This window comes from Vulpes lagopus, chromosome 12, assembly GCF_018345385.1.
Source record: "Vulpes lagopus strain Blue_001 chromosome 12, ASM1834538v1, whole genome shotgun sequence".
Classification (NCBI taxonomy): domain Eukaryota; kingdom Metazoa; phylum Chordata; class Mammalia; order Carnivora; family Canidae; genus Vulpes; species Vulpes lagopus.
The window spans coordinates 80,329,217-80,353,106 of NC_054835.1; the positions used below are offsets into that span (position 1 = coordinate 80,329,217).

Consider the following 23,890-nt stretch of genomic DNA (forward strand, 5'->3'; position numbering starts at 1 on the left):
TCAACTCCTAAATCAACTGGTTAACTGATTTTTCTATTACTTTTTTCTTTTCTGTCATTCTTCTCCTTCAAAGAAATATATTTAAATAAAAAAAAATACTTACAAAGCAAAATGTTTTAGGAGTCTTAACTTGGACAGCTATGCCTCCATGTAAATAAGGTTCCAGTTCTGTAGTATCACCAATGCTAAAAGAAAATGGTGATACCACTAAAAGAAAAATAAGAAAATTATATACTGATATAGATATTTAAATTCGAAGATTATCATGACAAAGATATTAATTTTTACTAATTTATAAAAATTTAAACATATATATATATATATTTTTTTAAACATATATTTATAATGGGATCTTCTAATTTTATATATAAAGGGGACAGGAAGTGTGGAAAACTGGACAGACTATATTTCCAGTGTGAACTTAATGACTTAAAAATAACCAAGAAAACTCAGAGGGGGATAATAGTAATGAGAGGTGTTTTATAAAACATCAATAAGTAATATCGATACTAATTATATACAATTAATACTAAAATATAGTATGGTACTGGCTAATGAATAGATAGGCAGACAAATGGAACATTTCACATGTAGCCTTCCTCAAGACTCTGAACCATCACAATCCTGCATTGCACAGACCCCAAAATAACAATAAACCTAAATGGCTACTTGAGTCAATTTTTGTAAAAACAGATAAAAATTCTTTAATGTCAATGACCTAACCTGTATTTTGCATATCTATATATAGTCTGGGAAACAAAATCCAGTAATTTTGTTACCAAAGATGCTTCATTAACTGTAGATCCAAAATTGTTTTACTATAAAGAGTTCAAAATAGGGACTGATTCTCTTCTCTCCTAAGGATCCATTCTGCAGTCATTAGAAGAAAAGACGGTAATCCACTTATTGGTCTATACAGTAATTATATAATTAGACTTTCAAATATCCTAAAAAAAAAAACCCTGAATTGTTCTTAGCTAACAGGTGTAAATATTCTATCTTTGAGTTACAAGATGTTTAGCAATATCTTTAACTCTTCTAAACATGGCTGTAGGAAAATCACAAACTATGCAGATTAACTGCTAAAAATTCACTATCTTCAATTTCAAATAGGCACTAAATGAAGTCTGATAATCTATTTTAAAAAATGTTTACTCTCCTCAATCTCTGACCTTGGCACCTTTCCTCTCCTATGGGAAATGATCTCAGTCTATTAAAAAAAAGCAAATTCCTTCAACTTTTTGCCAACAAACCCACAAACTTGCCTGCAATAACATTCATTCATTCCTTTTATCCAAACCATGAGCAAAAACATGTCTCCACTTGAAAAGTTCATTGCCACCCTACTCATTGAGCCTAAACTGTCCTCATTATCTTCTAAAACTTTCTAGCTTCCTTGAATTCCCTAAGTGAATAAATAAGTGGCCCATGTTAGAATCTTTGCTTACCTACTAATAAAATTAGGAAATTTCCTCTTAAATGCCTTAAGACTTTTGCTATCTCAACTCCCACTGCCAGTCCTGCCATACTGTATCTTTTAGTCTCTTGAATTGTTTGCCTTTTATTGTCTCTGCACAGAATATTCTTTACACCACCTTCCTAAGTCCATGCAATTTTAATCAAGATACTCTGTCCCTATTTCTGCTGGTCCAAGACCCGGTAGATTTCCTTACTATATTTAGAGTTCACAGAATGCCTGTACTCTCTATATATACCATCACTGCTTAATGTTAACATCTCCTCACTTGGATTGAATGTTTTGAGGCCAAGAACTAGATCACGTTTGTCCGAGTTGATGTTGTATTTTCAATATTGAGTAGACTGTCTGAACTATTAAAGTTTTGAAAAATAAGTATAAATGAATGAATAAAACACATGAACTTACCAGTTATTTGTTGTGTAGATCCATTTAAGCCTGTCATTCCATTAACTTCTCGAAATGTTAAAAACTGCCCTGTCTCAAGCTTGTGAGGATGATTTTCAAGGCAGGTAACAATGCCAGGATTAGCCTAAAAACAAGTTCACGTATACCTTTTTTTGTACAAATTTCAAATCTTACACAAAAGGGACCATTTTATAACATTCTTGAAACAATCAAACCTACTAAGATTTTTCTTTCCTTTCTTAGTAAAAGCAAGCCTTTAAGATTACGGCAAACTAATGATCAACTTATTTTATTATGAATGTTTAAAATATAATTTTTATGTTTAAGAGAGATTCTACATGGGAGTTCAAATATTTCACAAAGATTTTTGTGACTTATATTTAATAACTTTGAATGTTTTTTATAAGTTTTAAAGTCACGTTATCAAAAACTCTGCAAAAAAGAGGAGTCTAACTTTGAAGATCAAAGAAATATTAAAAAAGGAGAGAGACTTAAAGTCAGAAAACTGGTAATTTAAAGCTTGTAACACTATAAAGGAAAATATTGTGTAGCCCAGCTTACCAGGATAGAAAAAGAAGAAATTGGCTTATTTTACCAAATAGGATGGATGAGATAGGTCAAAGGCCCAGAAATTTCCTAACTGTATATAATCCAAAACACTGCTTGAATAAGGTAATATTTAATCTACATAAAATATTTATTTAATCTACATAAAATCAAAAATTGTCATTCTCTGTTTCATAATTATAAAGATTCTAAAAATTTTGCTGTGGCTTAATAATTTGGATAAGAAATAAATTATGATCATAAACATATAGATAAAATTAACCTAGTGTGGGTTTACTAAATTAACCTAGTGTGGGTTTACTAATATTTCAAGAAGAATAAAATTTGTAAGGATTTTATTAAAAAAGGAGGAATAGGGACGCCTGAGTGGCTCAGAGGTTGAGTGTCTGCCTTTGGCTCGGGGTATGATCCCGGAGTTCTAGGATGGAGTCCCACATTAGGCTTCCTGCATGGAGCCTGCTTCTCTTTCTGCCTATGTCTCTGCCTCTCTCTGTGTGTCTCTCATGAATAAATAAATAAAATCTTAAAAAAAAAGAATAAATTACAGATTAAGTTAAATAGGAACACTTACTGTATTTTGTAATTCTTTATGGATAACCTTCATACTTTGCACACTATTCAATAAAAGAAAATACCAATGCAATACAAGAATCCATACTATATCCTAGAGCCTATTCTAACCATATGGTATTCTCAGGGACAAACTAAACACAAGTACAAAGGTTAAAGGCTGAATAATAAGTCATTCCATAAGCAGAGATACACAGAATGATTTTTTAAATGCATTTTTCTTAAAAAGGGGTGAAAAGGCAACATTACACTGGCTGGGTTAAAATCAACCATAAAGACAGAGGCACAAATACTATTAGGTCAAGGTATATTATCATTCCCTTTTATTTAGCATCTTTTGAGCTTCAATGTAAACTGATTAGAAAGAATGCAAATAAATGTAATGATTTAGACTAAAAAACAAGTGGCAAAAATTGATCACGATGATTTCTCCAATTCTTTTACGGAATAAATACCTTAAGCTTATATGAAGAAAACACGGTTAGAAAGTTCATACTTTCTGATCTGAAGGGTAATTTTTATACCTTTTTTCCTCCTCCAAATATTCTAGAAATATAACAAATTTTAGAAAAGCTTTTGCCTATAACTTAATCATGCACCTTCCTATTAGTCCATTGTTGGGCCAGGTGGCTTATAACATACTTAGTACTTCCGTGATCTGACACAATAAACACAGTTCAGTAAACACTGAATCACACTTCATGTCCAACAGGAGCACAACATAAACAAATTAAAGTTAAAATTTATGACATAAGTAAATGTTGATGTATTGACTATTAAATAATGTTAGAAGGAATTCAGATACTCTGTTAATATCCTAACTTAAATCTTAAATTTGGTTTTAATATAATGCAATCAAGAAATTAACACATATTCTTTTATAAATTACCTTAAAATACCATAAAACAAATGAAAAATATTGCATGTTACAGTATTTTGCTAATATCACCTTTTAAAAAATTGTATTCACATCAATCTAAAAAAAATCAACCATATACATATATAATAATAAATATATACAACCATACTTGTGTTATATTTGAAATGAAAATTTCTTTTGGCTCTTCTCCTGTTGTATCCGAAACTTCAAATTCATCACCAAAATCACAAAACAATCGTGACCAAATTCCATGTATATCTGTGCTGATGAACTATGAAATGATAAAAACAAGTTTATCTATTCACATAAAGAAAAACCCGCATGTCTACTATTTTAAACCTTTTCACGACAACTTTATTTATAGTTAAGATTATCCTTTCGGATATAAAGTGATCACAAATAGAATACATTATTTGTAAATTGGTTCAGGAATCAGGATACTGGTATTTGGGACTGGATGTCTAGTGTTATACAATTAGAAGATGCAGCACATCATCATTACACATTCTCTGATTTTTAAATAACAAAAATTCTTTCCTTGCCTTAAAAAATCAAGCAAAGTATTTAAGAAAAAAGTATTTAAGAAAAAAGGTATTTAAGATACATCTTGGTTCAATGGTCTTAGCAGCGAATTTTTACTTTTCATTTGAGAAAATAAAAAAAGAGTGTCCATTTGTTAAAAGTAGAGTTAATGGAAAAATAGAACAGAGCTAAAAGCTGAAAATCGAGGCAACAAACTGAGGCTAAGGAGCTGTCAGTATACATCAAAGTCAAGAGAGGTAAAAATTAGACTCTTGAACACAATCATTAATCATTGCTCTATTAAAAGTGACTTTTATAACACATACACTCACTCCACTGTAAGAATCTGCAAAGAAACTGCTCAAAGTTATTTTGAGAGTTAACAATAAAAGGAAAAATTCTTATTCCATAACACATATGATCCTGTATAAAGTGATTTTTTAACAAAAACTAAAGTTTATTCATATTTGGATATAAAAATGTAGCCCATTAAAGTAATTTATGCCACCTTAATTACATAAGGTAGTGAAAGAGTTAACAGAAGATTAACTCATACTGGATCATGCACTGCCTTTACTCTCAAAATAGGTACACACAGCATTTTTTATGAGACAAAACTGAGCAGAAATTTAGAAACTTTAAGTTTAAAAGCTGCAAACTTGAGGACAATTTCTTTTGAAAACAACTTTCAAGTAGGACTAAGTATTATCAATTACATAAACAAAGACTAGTTCATAACTCAGTGTAATTATTTTGTAAAACTTCTGTGCCCTATCCTAAGTTTATCCTATATCTTATTCATTTGTTTAAATTGTGAACCACAGCAGAAATGTTCTACAGAATGTAAATGTTATGTAAACACTACAATCCAAAAACTTTTAGCACATCTATTTAATAGAGTATGACTGTTGGCTTAGTGCCTATCTCAAAGGAACAAATAGTTTTTATCCAAAGGAACAAGTAACCCCATAAAGGAGGTGGAGCTGGTAATATGTATGTAGCTGAACAGGAAAAATGATTTTTTCCGATTTAAACCTATTTCTGGTCTTCCAAATGTCAGTCACGACTCAATTACTCCAGAAAAATCTGTAAGTCATTTTTGATCATTCTTTCCTTCACAACTCGTATTCATTCATCGATTCTCATATCTAAAATTCAATGATTTCTTACAATCTATTTCTACCTCTCTTTGAATAAGGCGCCAGCATCTCTCATCTGGACTACTGCATTATCCTCCAACTGGTCTAGTTGTCTCTACTCTTAACTCAACAGCTCACTTTCTCTTTGGTTTAGTGATTCCTTCATGTTCTTAAGAATTACTGAGGACTGAAAGAGCTTTTATTTATCTGGGTTATAACTACTATATTAGAAATTAAAACTGAGAAACATTTAAAATATAAGAATATACACATATTCCATTAGCTGTCAAAACAATAATATCACTACACATCATCTAGACTGAAAATTCCACTGTGCCCCGTAAGAGAATCAGAGAGAAAAAACAAGTAGCATTTTAATATTATTATGAAAATAGTTTCATTTTGGAGACCCCATGAAAAGATCTTAAGAATTTTCAGTATCCATGGGCCATACTTTGAAAACTTTTGCTCTAGACTATTTTCTATACAGCACATTATGAGTGATTTTTAAAAAATATAAATCAGGTCAAAACTCATGGGCTTAAAACTCAGCTATCCTTGGGGCAGCCTGGGTGGCTCAGCAGTTGAGTGCTGCCTTCAGCCCAGGGCGTGATCCTGGAGACCCGGGATCAAGTCCCACGTCAGGCACCCTGCATGGAGCCTGGTTCTCCCTCTGCCTGTGTCTCTGCCTCTATCTGTGTCTCTCATGAATAAATAAATAAAATCTTAAAAAAAAAAAAAAAAAAAAAAAACAACTCAGCTATCCTCAAAGTTATCTAAATTATGGTCCTCTAATTACTTCTCTGAACCTAATTGTCTGGTAACTTGTACTCCTACTTCTCTCTCTTCTTTACCCAAACTCCATTCTGGTCTTGCTTGCTTCTCATTGTTCCCTAAACACATTAAGCAAATTTTTACACTTGCAAGTCTTTATACTTGCTATTCTTCATGTTTTGAATGTTCTTTCCGACGTTTTCCATAGCTGGCTCCTTATCATGATTCAGGGTTCTACTCAGATGTCATCTCCTCAGACAGGAGTTCCCTGACCTTCAATTTCAGAGAACCAGCACTGGTCCCCATCCTAACATCATGCAGACATTATACTCTTTCCCTAGGTTTTTATTCATAGGACCTGAAACTATCTATTTATCTGCTTTTTTATTATGTATTTTCCTTACTGGATGGCAATTTTCTAGAGTAGGAAAATTTGTATGTCCTATTCACTAATGTATTCCTAAGGCCTACAACTCTATCTGTAGCACATGCTCAATGAATATCTGTTACAAGAACCAATGAACCTCTTGAAAACCACTATGATGCCATATTTAAACTTAGATGATGAATTCAATATTTACTATCCCTTCCATTCGTAACCTTAATTCTTCCTTTTAGCAATTTTCTATAAATCAAATTTAGATCCTGGTTTTAAAAATAGGAAATGAATATGATGCCAAAATTAAAGAGGAAAATACTACTGTGATTGTCCTTATGTAAAAAAAACTTCTTAAATAACCCACTGAAAAGCTACAAATTCTAACAAACTGTTTTTCTTTGCTTAACTACAAGTCATTATTAAATGACACTATTACCTTAATTGGAGGGCAATGAGAATGGCAAAAGTTATTGATCTTCTTCTGCAATGGAAGTTTGATCTCAGTCAATACTACACACTATTAAGAAGAATATAAGAAGACAAACAATTAGTTTGGTAAAATATACTTCTAAATCAGAAGCATTTCAGTTTGCATTATGCTAAAAACATACTGTTTTCTTTATGAAAGAATAGTATCCAATTGTATTCTATTCTAAGATTAAAACCTTCAGTTATGGAATAGCAAAAGGAAAAATAACATATTACATTAGTTGCTTTTTAGTTTTGTTATTTCCTTTACCATGCAGGAGCTTTTTATTTTGTTGTAGTTCTAATAGTTTATGTTTGTTTTTATATTCTTTGCCTCAGAAGATATATTTAGAAAAATGTTCCTATGGCTAATGTCAGAGACATTACTGCCTGTGCTCTCTTCTATAACTTACTGGTTTCAAGTCTCATTATTGGGTCTTTTATCCCTTTTGAATTTATTTTTGTTTGCTGTAAGACAGTAGTCTAGTTTCATTCTTTTGCATGTCGCTGTCCAGGCTTCCCAACACCACTGGTGAACAGACTTTTTCCCCACTGTATATTCTCTTCTCCTTTGTTAAAGATTAACTAACCACATAATTGTGAGTTCATTTCTGGGTTTTCTAGCCTGTTCCATTGATCTATGTTTTTATTTTTGTGCCAGTATCATACAGTTGTTTTTTTTTTTTTTTTCAGTATCATACAGTTTTGATTACTTATTACATTAGTGGACTTAGCTTACTTTTACTCCAGATATTCAACAGATTCATAATATAATGACTTTTGCTTTATGACAGTATCATTAGTGAAACCACCAAGTTCTGTTATTTAAAATAGCAAATTATAAGTTTTACTGCTTGATTTCTTATCATCACCCTGTGAGGTAATTAGAGTTTTTATAATCAAATTTTATCCTAAGTAATGTAGACTCAAATAGGTCAATAATTTTTCCAAGGTTATTCATCTATCAAGTGACAGAACTAGATTCTCAGTCCAGATTTTTTTTAATTTTTATTTCTTAAAATTCAATTAACATATAATGTATTATTAGTTTCAGAGATAGAGATCATTGATTCATCAGTCTTATATAATACCCAGTACTCATTATATCATGTGCCCTCCTTAATGTCCATCACCCAGTTACCCCTCCTTCACTCCCCTCCCCTCCAGCAACCCTCACTTTGTTTCCTATGATTAAGAGTCTTTTATGGTGTGTAGCCCTCTCTGATTTCATCTTGTTTTATTTTTTGTCTCTTTCCCTATGATCTTTGTTTTGTTTTTTAAATTTTACATGAATGAGATCATATGATAATTGTCTTTCTCTGATTGACTTATTTCACTTAGCATAATACCCTATAGTTCCATCCATGTTGCTGCAAAGTATTTTTGATGGCTGAGTAGTATTCCATTGTATGTGTATACACACACACACATATACCTATATATATGTACATATATACATACATGCACACCACATCTTCTTTATCCACTCGTCTGTCAATAGACTTTTTCTTGAGGCTAACTAGTTTCCATGAATTGGATAACTCACTTTCATTACACATATCCAGGTGTGGATTTATTCCTATTTATCTAGCTCAGAATATGGTGTGCTTCCTGCAGAGAGGTATTTCTCCTCCATGGGTCTCTTACTTTTTATACATGTATCAACTGGATATGCAATGAATCAAGGCTCTTGGCCATTCTTGGGGCATGTTTCAGGATTATATCTGATTTGTGCAAGCCTGAGGAATAAAGTAATAATTCCCCCTGGAACAAAAAGCATGCCTGTTTATTGCTTGCTATAAAATAGCTGGTTATATCATGAACTCGTCTTCAAAGGGGCTTTATATACTGGAATATACTATGGCTTAGTAGATTATTCTATTTGTTTAGTTTTATTTCTTTCTGGCATTCCAGGGTATTACCAGCTTAATACTAGTTCTTATTTCTCAGCTTGGAAAACTTTAGATTACAAAGAATTATAAAGTTTACATTCAAACTCAGGTGAGTACAGGCATATGGTTGTGAATTCCCAGAGAAGATCATTATATTGTCATCCAGAGCTCAAGAGAAAACAGGCAATCTTCTTGTTCTGATGGGCAAAGATTGTTTTCATTCACACTTTCATTGAGCATACAGCCCTCTCAGGTTCTAACTTTACAAAGAGGGGTAGGTCTCAAAACCATTTCTCTATCTCACGTAAACCTATTTTGTATCTTCTGTTTCTATGTTACCACTAATTCTCAATAAATGTGGTTATTGAAACCAGCAACCCCTGACTGAAAGTGACCATAGTCAGTAAGCAGTTCACCGGTTTCTTTTAGCTACCCATTCACTTTTGGTCTCTGAGCACTTCCCTTACATTATTTTGAGCTAAGATACTTACTTATTTAACTTACTTAATTCATTTATTTATAAAGGCTACTTTTATTCAACATAGTACTGGAAGTCTTAGCTGTGGTGATCAGACAAGAAAAAGAAATAAAAGGTGGCCAAACTGGTAAGAAAGAAGTAAAGCTGTCACTATTTGCAGATGGCATGATACTACGCACAGAAAACCCTAAAGACTCCACCAAAAAACTATTAGAACTGATAAATGAATTTACTAAAATCAGTTTACAAAAATTAATATACAGAAATCTTTTTATATACCAATATAAAGTAGCAGAAAGAGAAATTAAGAAAACAATCCCATTTACAACTCTACTAAAAAACCAAAATACCTAAAATTAAAATTAACCAAAGAAGTAAAAGACCTTTACTCTGAAAACTATGAAACAACGAAGAAAGAAATTAAAGACACAATACAATGAATGGAAAGATATTCCATGCTCATGGATTGGAAGAATCAATAACGTTAAGAAGTCCATACTATCCAAAGCAACCTATAAATATAATGCAATCTCTATCAAAATACCAACAGTATTTTTCAGAGAACTACAACAAATTATACAAAAAAATACTAAAAAACACTATGGAACCACAAAAGACCCTTAACAGCCAAAGCAATCTTGAGAAAGAGGAACAAAGCTGTCACAATCCCAGATTTCAAGATAGACTACAAAGCTGTAGTAATCAAAACACTATGGTACTGGCAGGTACTGGCACAAAAAGAGACATACAGGTCAAGAGAATAGAATACAGAGCCCAGAGATGAACCCAGCTTAAATGTTCAATTAATCGGGATCCCTGGGTGGCGCAGTGGTTTAGCGCCTGCCTTTGGCCCAGGGCGCGATCCTGGAGACCCGGGATGGAATCCCACGTTGGGCTCCCGGTACATGGAGCCTGCTTCTCCCTCTGCCTATGTCTCTGCCTCTCTCTCTCTCTCTCTCTTTCTCTCTCTCTCTCTCTGTGTGACTATCATAAATAAATAAAAATTTAAATAAATAAATAAATATTCAATTAATCTATAACAAAGGATACAAGGATATACAGTAGGTAAAAGGCAGTTTTCCACAAATGGTGCTGGGAAAACTGGGACAGCTATATGCAAAAGAATCAGAATGGACCACTTTCTTACACCAAACACAAAAATGAACTCAAAATGGATAAGGATCTAAATGTAAGACTTGAAACCACAAAACTCCTAAAAGAAAACCAAAGTAGAGGTGCCTAGGTAGCTCAGTCAGCTAAGCGTCTGCCTTTGGCTCAGGTTATGATCTCAAGGTCCTGGGATGGAGTTCTGCATCAAGCTCCCTGCTCAGGAGGGAGTCTGTTTCTCCTTCTTCCTCTGTGCATGCTTTTTCTCCCTCTCTTCCTCTCTCTTTCAAATCAATAAATAAAATCTTAGAAAAAAAAAAAAGGAAATAGAAGTGGTAATCTTTTTGACACCAACCACAGCATTTTTCTAGATATGTCACCTTGGGCAAGGGAAATAAAAGCATAAATAAACCATTGGGACTATAACAAAATAAAAAGCTTTTGCACAGTGAAGGAAACCATCAACAAAATGAAAAGACAGCCTACTAAAAAGGAGAGATATTTGCAAATGACATATCTGATAAGGGGTTAACATGCAAAGTATATAAAGAACTTATACAACATCAAAATCCCAAACAATATGATTAAAAAAATTGAACAGAGGACCTGAATAGACATTTTCCAAAGACATACAGATGGCTAACAGACACATGAAAAGATGCTCAACATTTCTTATCATCAGGGAAATGCAAAAAACAACCCACAATGAAGTATCACGTCACAAATATCACAATGGCTAGAATCAAAAAGGTAAGAAATGTCAAGTATTGGTGAGAATGTGGAACAAAAGAAATCGTCTTGTGTTGTTGGGAGGGAATGCAAACTGGAAGATGCATACTGAGGAAAATATATAGTGGAATATTACTCAGGTATAAAAAAGAATAAGATCTTGCCACTTATAACAACATGGATGGACCTACACAGTATTATGCTAAATGAAATAAGTCAAAGACAAATACTATATTATCCCCCTTGCTTGTGAAATCTAAAAAAATGAAAGAAACGAATAAAGAAACAAACAAAAAACCAGACTTTTAAATAGAAAGAACAAAATGGTAGTTGCTAGAGTGGAGATGGATAGATGGATTGGTGAAATAGGTAAAGAGAATTATGAGGTACAAACTTCCAGTTATAAGATAAGTCACAAAGATGAAAAGTATGGCACTGGGAATATAGTTAATATTGTAAAACCATTGTTTGGTGACAAATGGTGACTACATATATCATGCCATACAATGAGTAATGCACAGAATTATTGAATTATTATGCTGTATACCTGAAACTAATAGAACACTACATTAATTATATTTCATAAAAAACTGAAAAACTAAAAGGAACTCTATTGAACAATTCTATTTAGGAAGTCTATTACACGTCTTTGTAGAAGATTGATTTCAAGTTATCTAGTCCAGAGTGGAAGTCTACACTGGCTTTTAAATTGGTGTGATATTATTATAATTATAATATTAAATATACCTTTTGGTCATTATCCAAGGTTCCTGGCATATAGATCCTAAACTCTTAAAATTTCCCATATAAGAGCTACAGAGGCATCTTTTGTTATAGTACTTAGTTTTGTTCCAAGTCCTGAAATAGCTCCAGAGTGATAAAAGTGAAATGACATCTTTTGCTATTCGTAACAAGCCCCTTTCAGCTACACTTTAGTTTAGATTAATGAAATGACTTTTAGAAGCCCACTAAAGATAGGGGCTGATTGTCAGGGGAACCAAATTTGTGATCTGAAGGTCAGAACTTCCAGCTCTGTATCTCAGACCTCCAGGGAGGAGACAGGTGCTAGAGATTTTCTTAATCACTAAAAATCAATTATTTAATCATTTGTGCTTCCATAATGAAGCCTTCATAAAAATCCCTGAACTAAGGGCTCAGGGAGCTTCCAGATTCATGGAGGTGCCAGGAAGGTGGCATTCTTGGAGAAGGCATGGAAGCTGTGTGCCCCTTTCCGCATACATTGCTTTATGTATCTCTTCATCTGACTGTTCCTGAGTTATAGCTTTTATAATAAGCCAATCTAGTAAGTAAACTGTTTTCCTGCATTCTGTGAGCTGCTCTGGCAAATTAATTGGACCCTAGGGGGGGATACATGGGAGCCTCCAATTTATAGCCAGTCCTTGGAAGCACAGGGTAACAACCTGGACTTGTGATTGATGTCAGAAAGGGAGCAAAGAGGCTTTTGAGGGAATGAACCCTTAATGTGTGGGATCTGAAGCTATCTTCTCCAGGTAGAGTGTCAAAACTGAACTGAACTGTAGGACACTGAACTAGGTGTCCATGGAGTCGGAGAACTGCCTGGTTGGGAGGAAAAACTCACACACATATGGCAATACAGTGTCAAAACTTCGAAAAAAAAAAATATATTGAGTAGCAGTGAAACAAGGGAGTGCTTCTCCCTAAATGGGCAACATCATAATTTAATCACAGAGAAAATCAGGGTCAACCTAATCACTTTTTAACACTTAAGGTGTTGAGAATTGTTATTATTTAAGGTTAACTTTAGTTAACCTTAACTAAAGTAGACTGAATATTGTCTGCATTTTTTTATTCCTCTGCAATTGATTATACATGATCCTTTGCCCATGGCTTTAAGAAGAGCAGAGTATACTTCCCTGCTTCTCCACTTTGGGCTTGACCATGTGACTTACTTTGGCCAGTGAAGTATTAACAGAAGTAAAATGAATGGAACCTTGCAATGTGCTTTAGATAGCTGGACTTGCCTTTTTGCATTTCTTTTATTGCCACAATACCATGTCCTAGGCAGCCTCCTGGTCCCAAGAGAGACAGGTGAGCAAAACAGACTTTCAATTTGAGTTCAGCCTAGAACAGCTAAACTCCAACTGACATACAGATATAGGAGAAAGAAATACATGCTAGAAAGTTTTGCACTGTTCTGAAAGAAGCTGACTTTATGAGTTCTCAAGTCCTTTCCCTAAAATGAAGCATTGGAAAGGTATTATTTTAAAGGAATTCTTCTAACCTAGAAGTTTTTGTTCTGCTAAACACACTAGGTTTAATTAATTATACTACAATAATACCTAACAATCTGCCTTATAATTTGTCAACAATATCTAATATAAAATAGAGTACCAACCTGGTATTTATCTAAGAAGGAGAGATCTGTGGTTTCATTTAAAAGAACAGAGGATGATGTGACATGAACATATGGATTTAGTTCTGCAATATGTTGAAGTACAGCTTCAGCCCTAAAAAGCAAAAAAAAAAAAAAAAGGACTTTTATTATTCTTCCATTCAATACTCCCAATCCCTCATACTTGGACACTTTGATGATATCAGAGAAACATGAATGTTAGAAATTTTCAATGGAAACTTAATATAGAGATAGAAAGAAGACTTACTTATCTATACAGATAACTATACAATGTTGAGATGTAGCATACTGTCATGTTCCATCATAAGCCATGTAATCTCAAAGCATACCCCTATGGTTCCAAACTCATTAAGTCTTTTAATAATTCAGCAATAAAAAAGACTTTTAATAATCTTACATTCATTTCTAGGTAGCAATATCAACATATTAAAAATTTCACAAATATAAATAACTAAATCAGTATATGTTAACACTTATTTGTCTATGGTGATGTGAATTTATGGTGATGAGTCAAACAACTACGAATGAACTGGAGTTCTAGACACAGAAAATATTCTAAGTAATTGCAAGAGTAAAAAAAAAATTCTACAATAATACATCAAAATATCTTATCTGCACCTGTTTCTCCTATTAACAACATCATCTTCACAGAGAAAGAAGTTGGTTCCTAGATCCCATGTTTGGCATTTTTCTGTATCATGAATGGTAAGTGCCTTTGAAAAAGAGAAAAATCTCTGTTATATTCAGGAATAAGACAGCTATCTTTAATACTATTTATGCTGAATTAGAATTATCCAGTGTAATTAGATGCTAGAAAGTAATTAAAAGCTTAAGAATTGGGAAGGATATAACGTTGAATTCATTCACAAAGGGTGGACCATATTCATCTGTAAACCCAGGAAAATTAACGGAAAAACTACTTTAAACCATAAGAGAATTTTAATTTAGGAAAGTAGTATGTTATACTAATCAAAATACAAAAATCCAAAGAATTCACGTGAGCAATTATTTTCAAATGTTCCATGCTCAAAAGAAAGACAATCAAATAACTGGAAAGAACATTTTTAACTTGTAACAGAGAAAGGAGCAAGGTATATGAAAAATATGCAGTATACTGAAAAAGAAATGCATTACTTCTTTTGAACCTGCTTGAATACTTTAAAGGGCTTGAATACTTTAAAGTATTCAAGCAGCATCAATCCTGTTCAAGAATGAAATACCTTTTCTCATTCATCAGAATGGCTTAAATCCAAAAGTTTGGCAATACACTCTATTGGTGAGTGAGGTGAATCAGCTACTCTTATATTATTGATAGGCATGTAAACTGGCATGACCTTAGTGGAAAGGAATTTGGTATCTCTAGCAAAACGTGTATCCTTTTATCCTTTGACACAGCAATCCCACTTATAAGAATTTATCACAAAGACACAGTGGGAAAGATACAAAAATACTTATGTACAGGAGTATTAACTTAGCGCTATTTGTAACAGAAAAAGACGGAAGGTAACAAAAAATATCTACCAATAAAGAACTGGATCTAATAATATATATATAATATATCCATACAATGTATACCTACATAGGACAAAAAAAGGGTGAAATATATATATTTAACATTATGAAGTAATCCCAGGATATGTTGTTAACTGATAAGGAGAAAATGGAGGCAAATATGGCACTTTATCTAAGAAAGGTATGTGGGGATAAATATGTATATACCTACCCATATGCGGGAGCTGTCAAGTATATCAATTAATAACCAAAGTAGAGAGATTAACTTAGATAATAATACACTAATAGTGGAGACTTCAACATGGCACTTTCAGCAAATGACAAATCTTTTAAACAGAACATCACAAAAGAAACAAGGGCCTTAAATGATACACTGGACCAAATAGATTTCACAGATATATACAGAACTTTCCATCCAAATGCAACTGAATACCCATTCTTCTCAAGTGCACATGGAACTTTCTCCAGAATAAACCACATACTGGGTCACAAATCAGGTCTCAACCGATACGAAAAGATTGGGATTGCCCCCTGCATATTTTCAGGCCACAATGCTTTGAAACTAGAACTCAATCACAAGAAGAAATTTAGAAGAAACTTAAAAACATGGAGATTAAAGAGCATGCTACTAAAGAGGAATGGGTCAACCAGGAAATTAGAGAAGAAGTAAAAAGATTCATGGAAACTAATGAAAATCAAGATACAATCATTCAATATCTTTGGGATACAGTAAAGCAGTCCTAAGAGGGAAATATACTGCAATACAAACCTCCCTCAAAAAACTAGAAAAAGGGGATCCCTGGGTGGCTCAGTGGTTTAGTGCCTGCCTTTGGCCCAGGGCGCGATCCTGGAGTCCCGGGATCAAGACCCGCGTCGGGCTCCCAGCATGGAGCCTGCTTCTCCCTCCTCCTGTGTCTCTGTCTCTGTCTCTCTCTCTCATAAATAAATTAATTAATTAAAAAAAAAAAAACTAGGAAAAACTCAAACATATAAGCTAACGTCACACCTAAAGGAACTGAAGAAAGAACAGGAAGTAAAACCTACACCAAGCAGAAAAAGAGTTAATAAATATTTGAGCAGAGCTCAATGAAACAGAAACCAGAAGAACTGTAGAATAGATCAACAAAACCAGGAGTTGGTTCTTTGAAAGAATATGATAGATAAAGCATTAGTCAGCCTTATTAAAAACAAAAGAGAAAAGACTCTAATTAATAAAATCACAAATGAAAAAGGAGAGATCACAACCAAAACCAAGGAAACACAAACGATTTTAAAAACGTATTATAAAAAAAAAACCAACAAAGCGTATTATGAGCAGCTATATGCCGACAAATTAGGCACTCTAGAAGAAATGGATGCATTTCTGGAAAACCACAAATTACCAAACGTGTAACAGGAAGAAATAAAAACCCTGAACAGGCCAATAACCAGGGAGGAAAACGAAGCAGTCATCAAAAACCTCCCAAGACACAAAAGTCCAGGGCCAGCTGGCTTCCCAGGGGAATTCTATCAAACATTTAAAGAAGAAACCATATCTATTCTACTAAAGCTTTTCCGAAGGACAGAAAGGGACAGAATACTTCCAAACTTGTTTTGTGAGGCCAGCATTACCTTGTTTCCAAAACCAGACAAAGACCCCACCAAAAGGGTGAATTACAGACCAACATCCCTGATGAACACGGATGCAAAAACTCTCAACAAGATATTAGCCAGTAGGATCCAACAACACATTAGAAGATTATTCACCATGACCAAGCGGGATTTATCCCTGGGATGCAAGGTTGGCTCAACACTCGTAAAACAATCAACGTGACAGATCATATCAATAAGAGAAAAACAAGAACCCAAGAACCATATGATCCTTTCAATAGATGCAGAGAAAGCATTTGACAAAATACAGCATCCATTCCTGATCAAAACTCTTCAGAGTGTAGGGATAAAGGAAACATTCCCCAGCGTCTTAAAAGTCTACAAAAAGCCCACAGCAAATATCATTCTCAATGGGGAAACACTGGAAGCCTTTTCCCTAAGATCAGGAACATGACAGGGATGTCCACTCTCACCACTGCTATTCAACATAGTACTAGAAGTCTTAGTCTTCAGCAATTAGGCAACAAAAAGGAACAAAAAGCATTCAAACTGGCAAAGAAGAAGTCAAACTCTCCCTCTTCGCAGATGACATGATACTGTACATAGAAAACACAAAAGACTCCACCCCAAGATTGCTACAACTCATACAGAAATTCGGCAGAGTGGCAGGATACAAAATCAATGCCCCGAAATCAGTGGCATTTCTATACACTAACAATGAGACTGAAGAAAGAGAAATTAAGGAATCAATCACATTTACAATTGCACCCTAAACCATAAGACACTTAAGGAATAAATCTAACCAAAGAGGTAAAGGATATGTACCCTAAAAACTACAGAACACTTCTGAAAGAAATTGAGGAAGACACAAAGAGATGGAAAAATATTACATACTCATGGACTGGAAGAATTAATATTGTGAAAATGTGTATGCTGCCAAGGGCAATTTACACATTCAATGCAATCCCTATCAAAATACCATGGACTTTCTTCACAGAGTTGGAACTAATCATCTTAAGATTTGTGTGGAATCAGAAAAGACCCTGAATAGCCAGAGGAATATTAAAAAAGAAAACCAAAGCCAGTGGCAACACAATGTCGGATTTCAAGCTTAGTACAAAGCCGTGATCATCAAGATATGTGGTACTGGCACAAAAACAGACACATAGATCAATGGAACAGAACAGAGAACCCAGAAATGGACCCTCAACTTTATGGTCAACTAATATTCGATAAAGGAGGAAAGACTATCCACTGAAAAAAGACAGTCTCTCTATATATAGAGAGAGACTAAGTATAAAAAAGAAAATCATAGAGCATTTTCAATAATTATATTAACAATATTGAAATTGGTATGCTGAAATTATGTTGTAAGTAGGTATCATATAATATGGGATAAAGCAAATACATAATTTCTTTTAATTTTTATTTATTTATGATAGTCACAGAGAGAGAGAGAGAGAGAGAGAGGCAGAGACACAGGCAGAGGGAGAAGCAGGCCCCATGCACCGGGAGCCCGACGTGGGACTCGATCCCGGGTCTCCAGGATCGCGCCCTGGGCCAAAGGCAGGCGCTAAACCACTGTGCCACCCAGGGATCCCCAAGCAAATATATAATTAAGTCCGTATCATTAAGACTCAAACTCTTAGAGTAAGAGAAGAGACAGAAATACAAATCATGATATCAAAGAAGTAGATATGCTATCATCCTAAACTTGAAACCTGGAATTTCAGTGTTCATTCATGAATTTTCTAGCTCTGTCCACTGAAGAGACTAAGTGACATCAGTGACAAAGACTACTAGGGTTGTATCAAAAGGACTCAAGAACTCGAAGAGTCCAATAAGGAAAGATGAAACAATTTAAGCATCACTAAGAATTACAACTATACTGGATCAAAACAAATCATGTATATTTAAATCCATAAGTAGTTTATCATGATGTTCACGTATATACACATGCCACACAAGCTCATTAGTCACTGTTGGGGGATGACAGGAAACTACTGATTCTGAAACCTGGTAAACAAAGGGTGAAAAAAAATTCAAGTATTTATCCTGCCTTTTATACATGTACAAACTACACTTCAGTGAAAGCAAATATGTGATGAATGGAAAATGGTCTAAAATACTGTTCCAGTTAATAAATCAAAAAGAAATGACAGAATTGGAATATCATTATCACTAATGAAATAATGAATCTAGGCAATGATCATTAATAGCTAGTAATAACCACAAAAACAAGGGCAACCGATTAAGACCTCCTACCAACAAGAAAACATAAAATTATCTGTGAAACAGGAGTGCCAAAATAATCAAATCTGATTTTGAATCTCTGGATAGAAATACCAGTTTGCAGGAAATACAAGAGTAGAGGTATATGTGATAAATGATCTGGTTTTATTTACAAGTACATTGTAATGGGAAAAAATCAGGGAAGGGAAATCTATAGATAAAAAGAAATCAATTTCAGTGTATGGACTTGACTTGAATCCTAATTAGAACAAAACAAATTAGAAAATCTGAATTCTAACTAGATATTTGATGACTGAGTTAGGCTGTAAGAGAACCCCAATGATTCCTAAGTCCTGTTACTCAGGCCTTTGTGTAATTCCCTTTCCTTACATTCATAAACTACTGAATTGCTTTTAGCAAATAAGCATAGATAATGGAATACCGAAATTAGGTTACAAAAGACTGATTTGTTTTTACTAGAACATTCTCTTTCTTGTCTTCTTGCTAGCTTACTTTGATGAAGCAAACTGCCATAGTGTGAGCTGTCCAATGGAAAGGGTCACATTTCAAGGAACTGAGGGTGACCTCCAACCAAGAGTCAACAAGGAACTGAAGTGGGAATGTGAAGTGAATTGTTTCCTAGAGTTCATTGTCTGTTATGGTTGCCATCTTATTTGCCGCCTCCTCATTTTTCATCTTTTTTTCCTTACCTTCCCCTATGTGGATGTCTGGGTTTTATATCAAAATAATTTGATGGTTGGGGAACAGTGGGAAATGGGAAAGAGATAACATGGAACAAATTTGTCTATGAGCAGGTAATTGTTGCTGCATGATGGGTACATGGGGTTTTGTTAAAACTATTTTATTGTCATATAGTTTTGAAATTGTCAAAAGAGGAAAATACAGCACTAAAACAATTTTGCTGGTAAATGAAGAAGCAGCAAGAAGTAGGCCAAAGTGTAAACAATATTACCACTAATGAGCAAAAATAAATAAATAAAATAAAAATCACAACAATTATTTTAACCAAGGACATTTACTCACTTACCTTAATTCCTGCAAGAACAAGATTCTTTGCTATGAAGGAAAAAGAAAAAGAGATAGCTTAATATTAGGAACGTATATTAGTCTTGATGGAGCTTGGTCCCATCTCTGACTGGATAATTTAACTTTTTTACTACCTAAAAAATATAAGTTCCTTAGAAAATACAGATGAACAAAAAGGAAAAAAAATTTCTATAATCGTACCACACTGAGGTATAATACACTAAAGTTTTAGTATATTATCTCAGACATGTTATAAATATGTGTGTGTGTGTGCTCTATCATATATGAATTAAAGATACAGAAATGATCATTAATGGTTATTAACATTATAAAAAGAAGCAAGAGAATCATTGCTGGTTCCTTGTGGAAGAACATAACAGTATCATGAAACAGTGATATTAAGGGGCAGCTGGATGGCTCAGTTGGTTAAGTGTCTGCCTTTAACTCAGGTCATGATCCCAGGGTCCAGGGGTTGAGCCTGAGGTCATGTTCCCTGCTCAGTGTGAAGTCTGCTTCTTACTCTGCCCTCCCCCTTGCTCATGTTCTCTCACTCTCTCAAGTAAAATCTTAAAAAAAAAAAAAAAAAAAAAAAAAGTTGCCAGAAGAACCAAAACAGAATCTTCACTCAAGATTTTGGATCTAAAAAAAAAAGATTTTGGATCTAATCTCCTTTATGGAAAAATAAATTAAATTCTTTAGTTTATGTTGCTCAAAGTATCATATAAAATCATGAATAAAAATATTACTTACCAATTTCCAAACCAAGACCACCCATACCACTTAAGAAAACATGGGACTTGGCCATCTTCTGCATTGCTGTGTCTCCAAGAACGTACCTCTGTCGACTATAGGTAAAACACAATAAAGATAAATTATTTCACAAAAATTACACATCCCTTAAAGTTGCTTGGGAATTAATAGTCTAGCAACTAGGTCCTGCCACAGATGTGTTTTGGATCACTTGCACAGTGGCTAACATTTCTAAATTAATTGCCAAATATAGTACATAGTTGGAAAAAACCGAAGATCTGGCACCACCTTCTCTCATGGCAGCAAATGGAGTTGAGTAGGAGTTGTCCTGTTTGATAGGGAAGACTATGTGCTTCTAGACTTGCCACATTCTCATCCTGTTCCCTTCATTTATTACCTCAGGGGCCATAATAGGCATTTGAGTTTCCTACCTCCCCTTTAAGTCTTTATAAACAGGATTTCTGAGACAAAAAAAATAAAAAATAAAAATGGTTCCCTTCTTGGAGTTTAGATGACTTACAGCAGTTTTCTAACATTATTTTATTTCTTTTTATAAGTAGTATTTATGCCCAATGTAGAACTCAAACTTCCAACCTCAATATCAAAAGTCGCATGCTTTATCAACTGAGCCAGCCTGGTGCCCCTAAAACTTACTTTAAATATAAATGCTGGGTTCCCTGGGTGGTGCAGCGGTTTGGCGCCTGCCTTTGGCCCAGGGCGCGATCCTGGAGACCCAGGATCGAATCCCACATCGGGCTCCCGGTGCATGGAGCCTGCTTCTCCCTCTGCCTGTGTCTCTGCCTCTCTCTCTCTCTGTGTGACTATCATAAATAAATAAAAATTAAAAAGAAATATAAATGCTGTTAAAGTATGTACAAGATCCTGTTAAGCCATCCATCCTAATAGCCACAAGGCAGCATCGGAATGAGAATTTCAAAAAACACACATTGGCTATTTTAAAAAGTCAGATACAATAATAAAGGCAACAGAAAGCTTATTTGAAAGAATAGTGATAAAGTTGATGCTGTACAAAATTTTTGAAGATAATGGTCATTCCAACGGATTCTTACAAGAATCATTTGAAAATGGGTTAAATATAAATAACTGAACTCCTTGGTTTAGAAGTATTTCTTTTGGAATTTGCAATGTTCATGCTAGTTTAATTTAATGCATGTTTGTTTAGTATGTAGATACTTATTTCCATATTTCAGCTATTTATATTCAATTTAAAAGCCTGAAAAGTCATTTCTCGCCTAGTCAGAAGACAATTTATAAACACAAACTGTTATTTCATGCCTCGTTCTTTTTTTTTTTTTTTTTTAAATTTTTATTTATTTATGATAGTCACACAGAGAGAGAGAGAGAGAGAGGCAGAGACACAGGCAGAGGGAGAAGCAGGCTCCATGCACCGGGAGCCCGACGTGGGATTCGATCCCGGGTCTCCAGGATCGCGCCCTGGGCCAAAGGCAGGCGCCAAACCGCTGCGCCACCCAGGGATCCCTCATGCCTCATTCTTACAAAATAAAAGCTAGACTTCTCTATTTTTATTTATTTTTATTTTTTAAAAGATTTTATTTATTTATTCATGAGAGACACACAGAGAGAGAGGCAGAGACACAGGCAGAGGGAGAAGCAGGCTCTCCGGAGGGAGTCTGACATGGGACTCGATCCCAGATCCCAGGATCATACCCTGAGCTGAAGGCAGACGCTCAACCACTGAGCCACCCAGGTGTCCCTATTCGATAGTTTTGGACAGTTTCTTATAGTTAGACTATGGGTATTCAGATATGTCTCATAATACAAATGTGTACATAGCAGTTTCTACAGATATATGGACAGACAGATGATAGATAATAGCATAATATATCTAGGAGAGGAAATACAGGGATAACTTTATTAAATAATGCCAAACTGTTTTTCTGAAGTGTACCAATAACTGTCCTCCTGCAGTATATCGAAGTCCCTGTAGTTTCACATCCTTAACAGGAAAAAGTTAACATAGTAGGTCTGGTCATTAGCCTGCTTACAGGGCTAGCCCTTGGCTGGTGTCTTCAATTTTTTCCTAATTTCCTGAAATAAAAACTCATTAGTTTTCAGGTTTTCTTTTCTAAAATACTATGTAAAACTTGAACTCATTTTAAACAGCATCTCAAGTTTTGATACATAGTACTTCTTTATTATTTTCCAGTTTTAATTATGATTCTTTTTGACTTATGGGTTAATCTGAAGTGTATTTTTAAACTTCTAACTTCATGGGGGAATATTTTAGTTATCTTTTGTGTTAACTTCTAGCCTACGTGTATTGTGAATAGACATCACAATCTATATGATTTCATTTTTTAATATTTGAGAATGTTTTTAGTCAGTTTTGCAAATGTTCCATGTACTCTTAAATAGAATGTGTACTCAACAGTTGGTTAGATACAATATTCTTTATATGTGCATTATATTAATTTTAATAACCATATTGATGAATACTATACCCATTTTGATTTTTTTGTCTGCTGCTTCTCTTGATTAGTAAAAGCAACATTTAAACTCCTCCACCAATGTAATAGTAAATTTTTCTATTCTTGTATATTGTACCTTAAAAGTACTGACATGTAGAAGTGCTAACACCGAGTGTCTATTATACACTACACATTGTTTTAATGTTTTACTTGTATTAACTGATTGAAATCTTACAAAATTCTATAAGTACTATTAATAGTCCATTTTTACAGAAAAGAAACCTTAAGCACAGAGAAATTAAGTAATTTATAAATAATGGAGATAAGATTCAAGTCAGGCGGTTGGCCTTAGCATCCATACTCTTAATCACTATGGTACACTGCATGTAAATTAAGAAAGTCAAATCATTCTAATAAGGTTTACTGGAGGAATAAAACAAACAAAAAATCAGTTCCCTAACCTAACTCTTCCCTACCCAGATTCCTATACACCAAAGGCAATCATTCTCAATTCTTTTAGTTGT

At 34.1% G+C, this 23,890-nt stretch overlaps 1 protein-coding gene across 1 annotated transcript in view; it reads right to left on the bottom strand.

Moving 5' to 3' along the window:
- The window catches only part of UBA6 (ubiquitin like modifier activating enzyme 6), an 85,419-nt gene that overhangs the window by 40,268 nt on the left and 21,261 nt on the right, over nucleotides 1-23,890 (bottom strand). The window contains exons 3-10 of the mRNA XM_041724605.1: nucleotides 20,917-21,011; nucleotides 20,168-20,196; nucleotides 14,404-14,498; nucleotides 13,768-13,879; nucleotides 7,153-7,233; nucleotides 4,051-4,173; nucleotides 1,886-2,009; nucleotides 104-207 (exon numbers count right to left, since the gene is read on the bottom strand). Of these exons, the coding sequence (XP_041580539.1) occupies nucleotides 104-207; nucleotides 1,886-2,009; nucleotides 4,051-4,173; nucleotides 7,153-7,233; nucleotides 13,768-13,879; nucleotides 14,404-14,498; nucleotides 20,168-20,196; nucleotides 20,917-21,011 (763 nt within the window). The remainder of the gene's footprint in view (nucleotides 1-103; nucleotides 208-1,885; nucleotides 2,010-4,050; nucleotides 4,174-7,152; nucleotides 7,234-13,767; nucleotides 13,880-14,403; nucleotides 14,499-20,167; nucleotides 20,197-20,916; nucleotides 21,012-23,890) is intronic.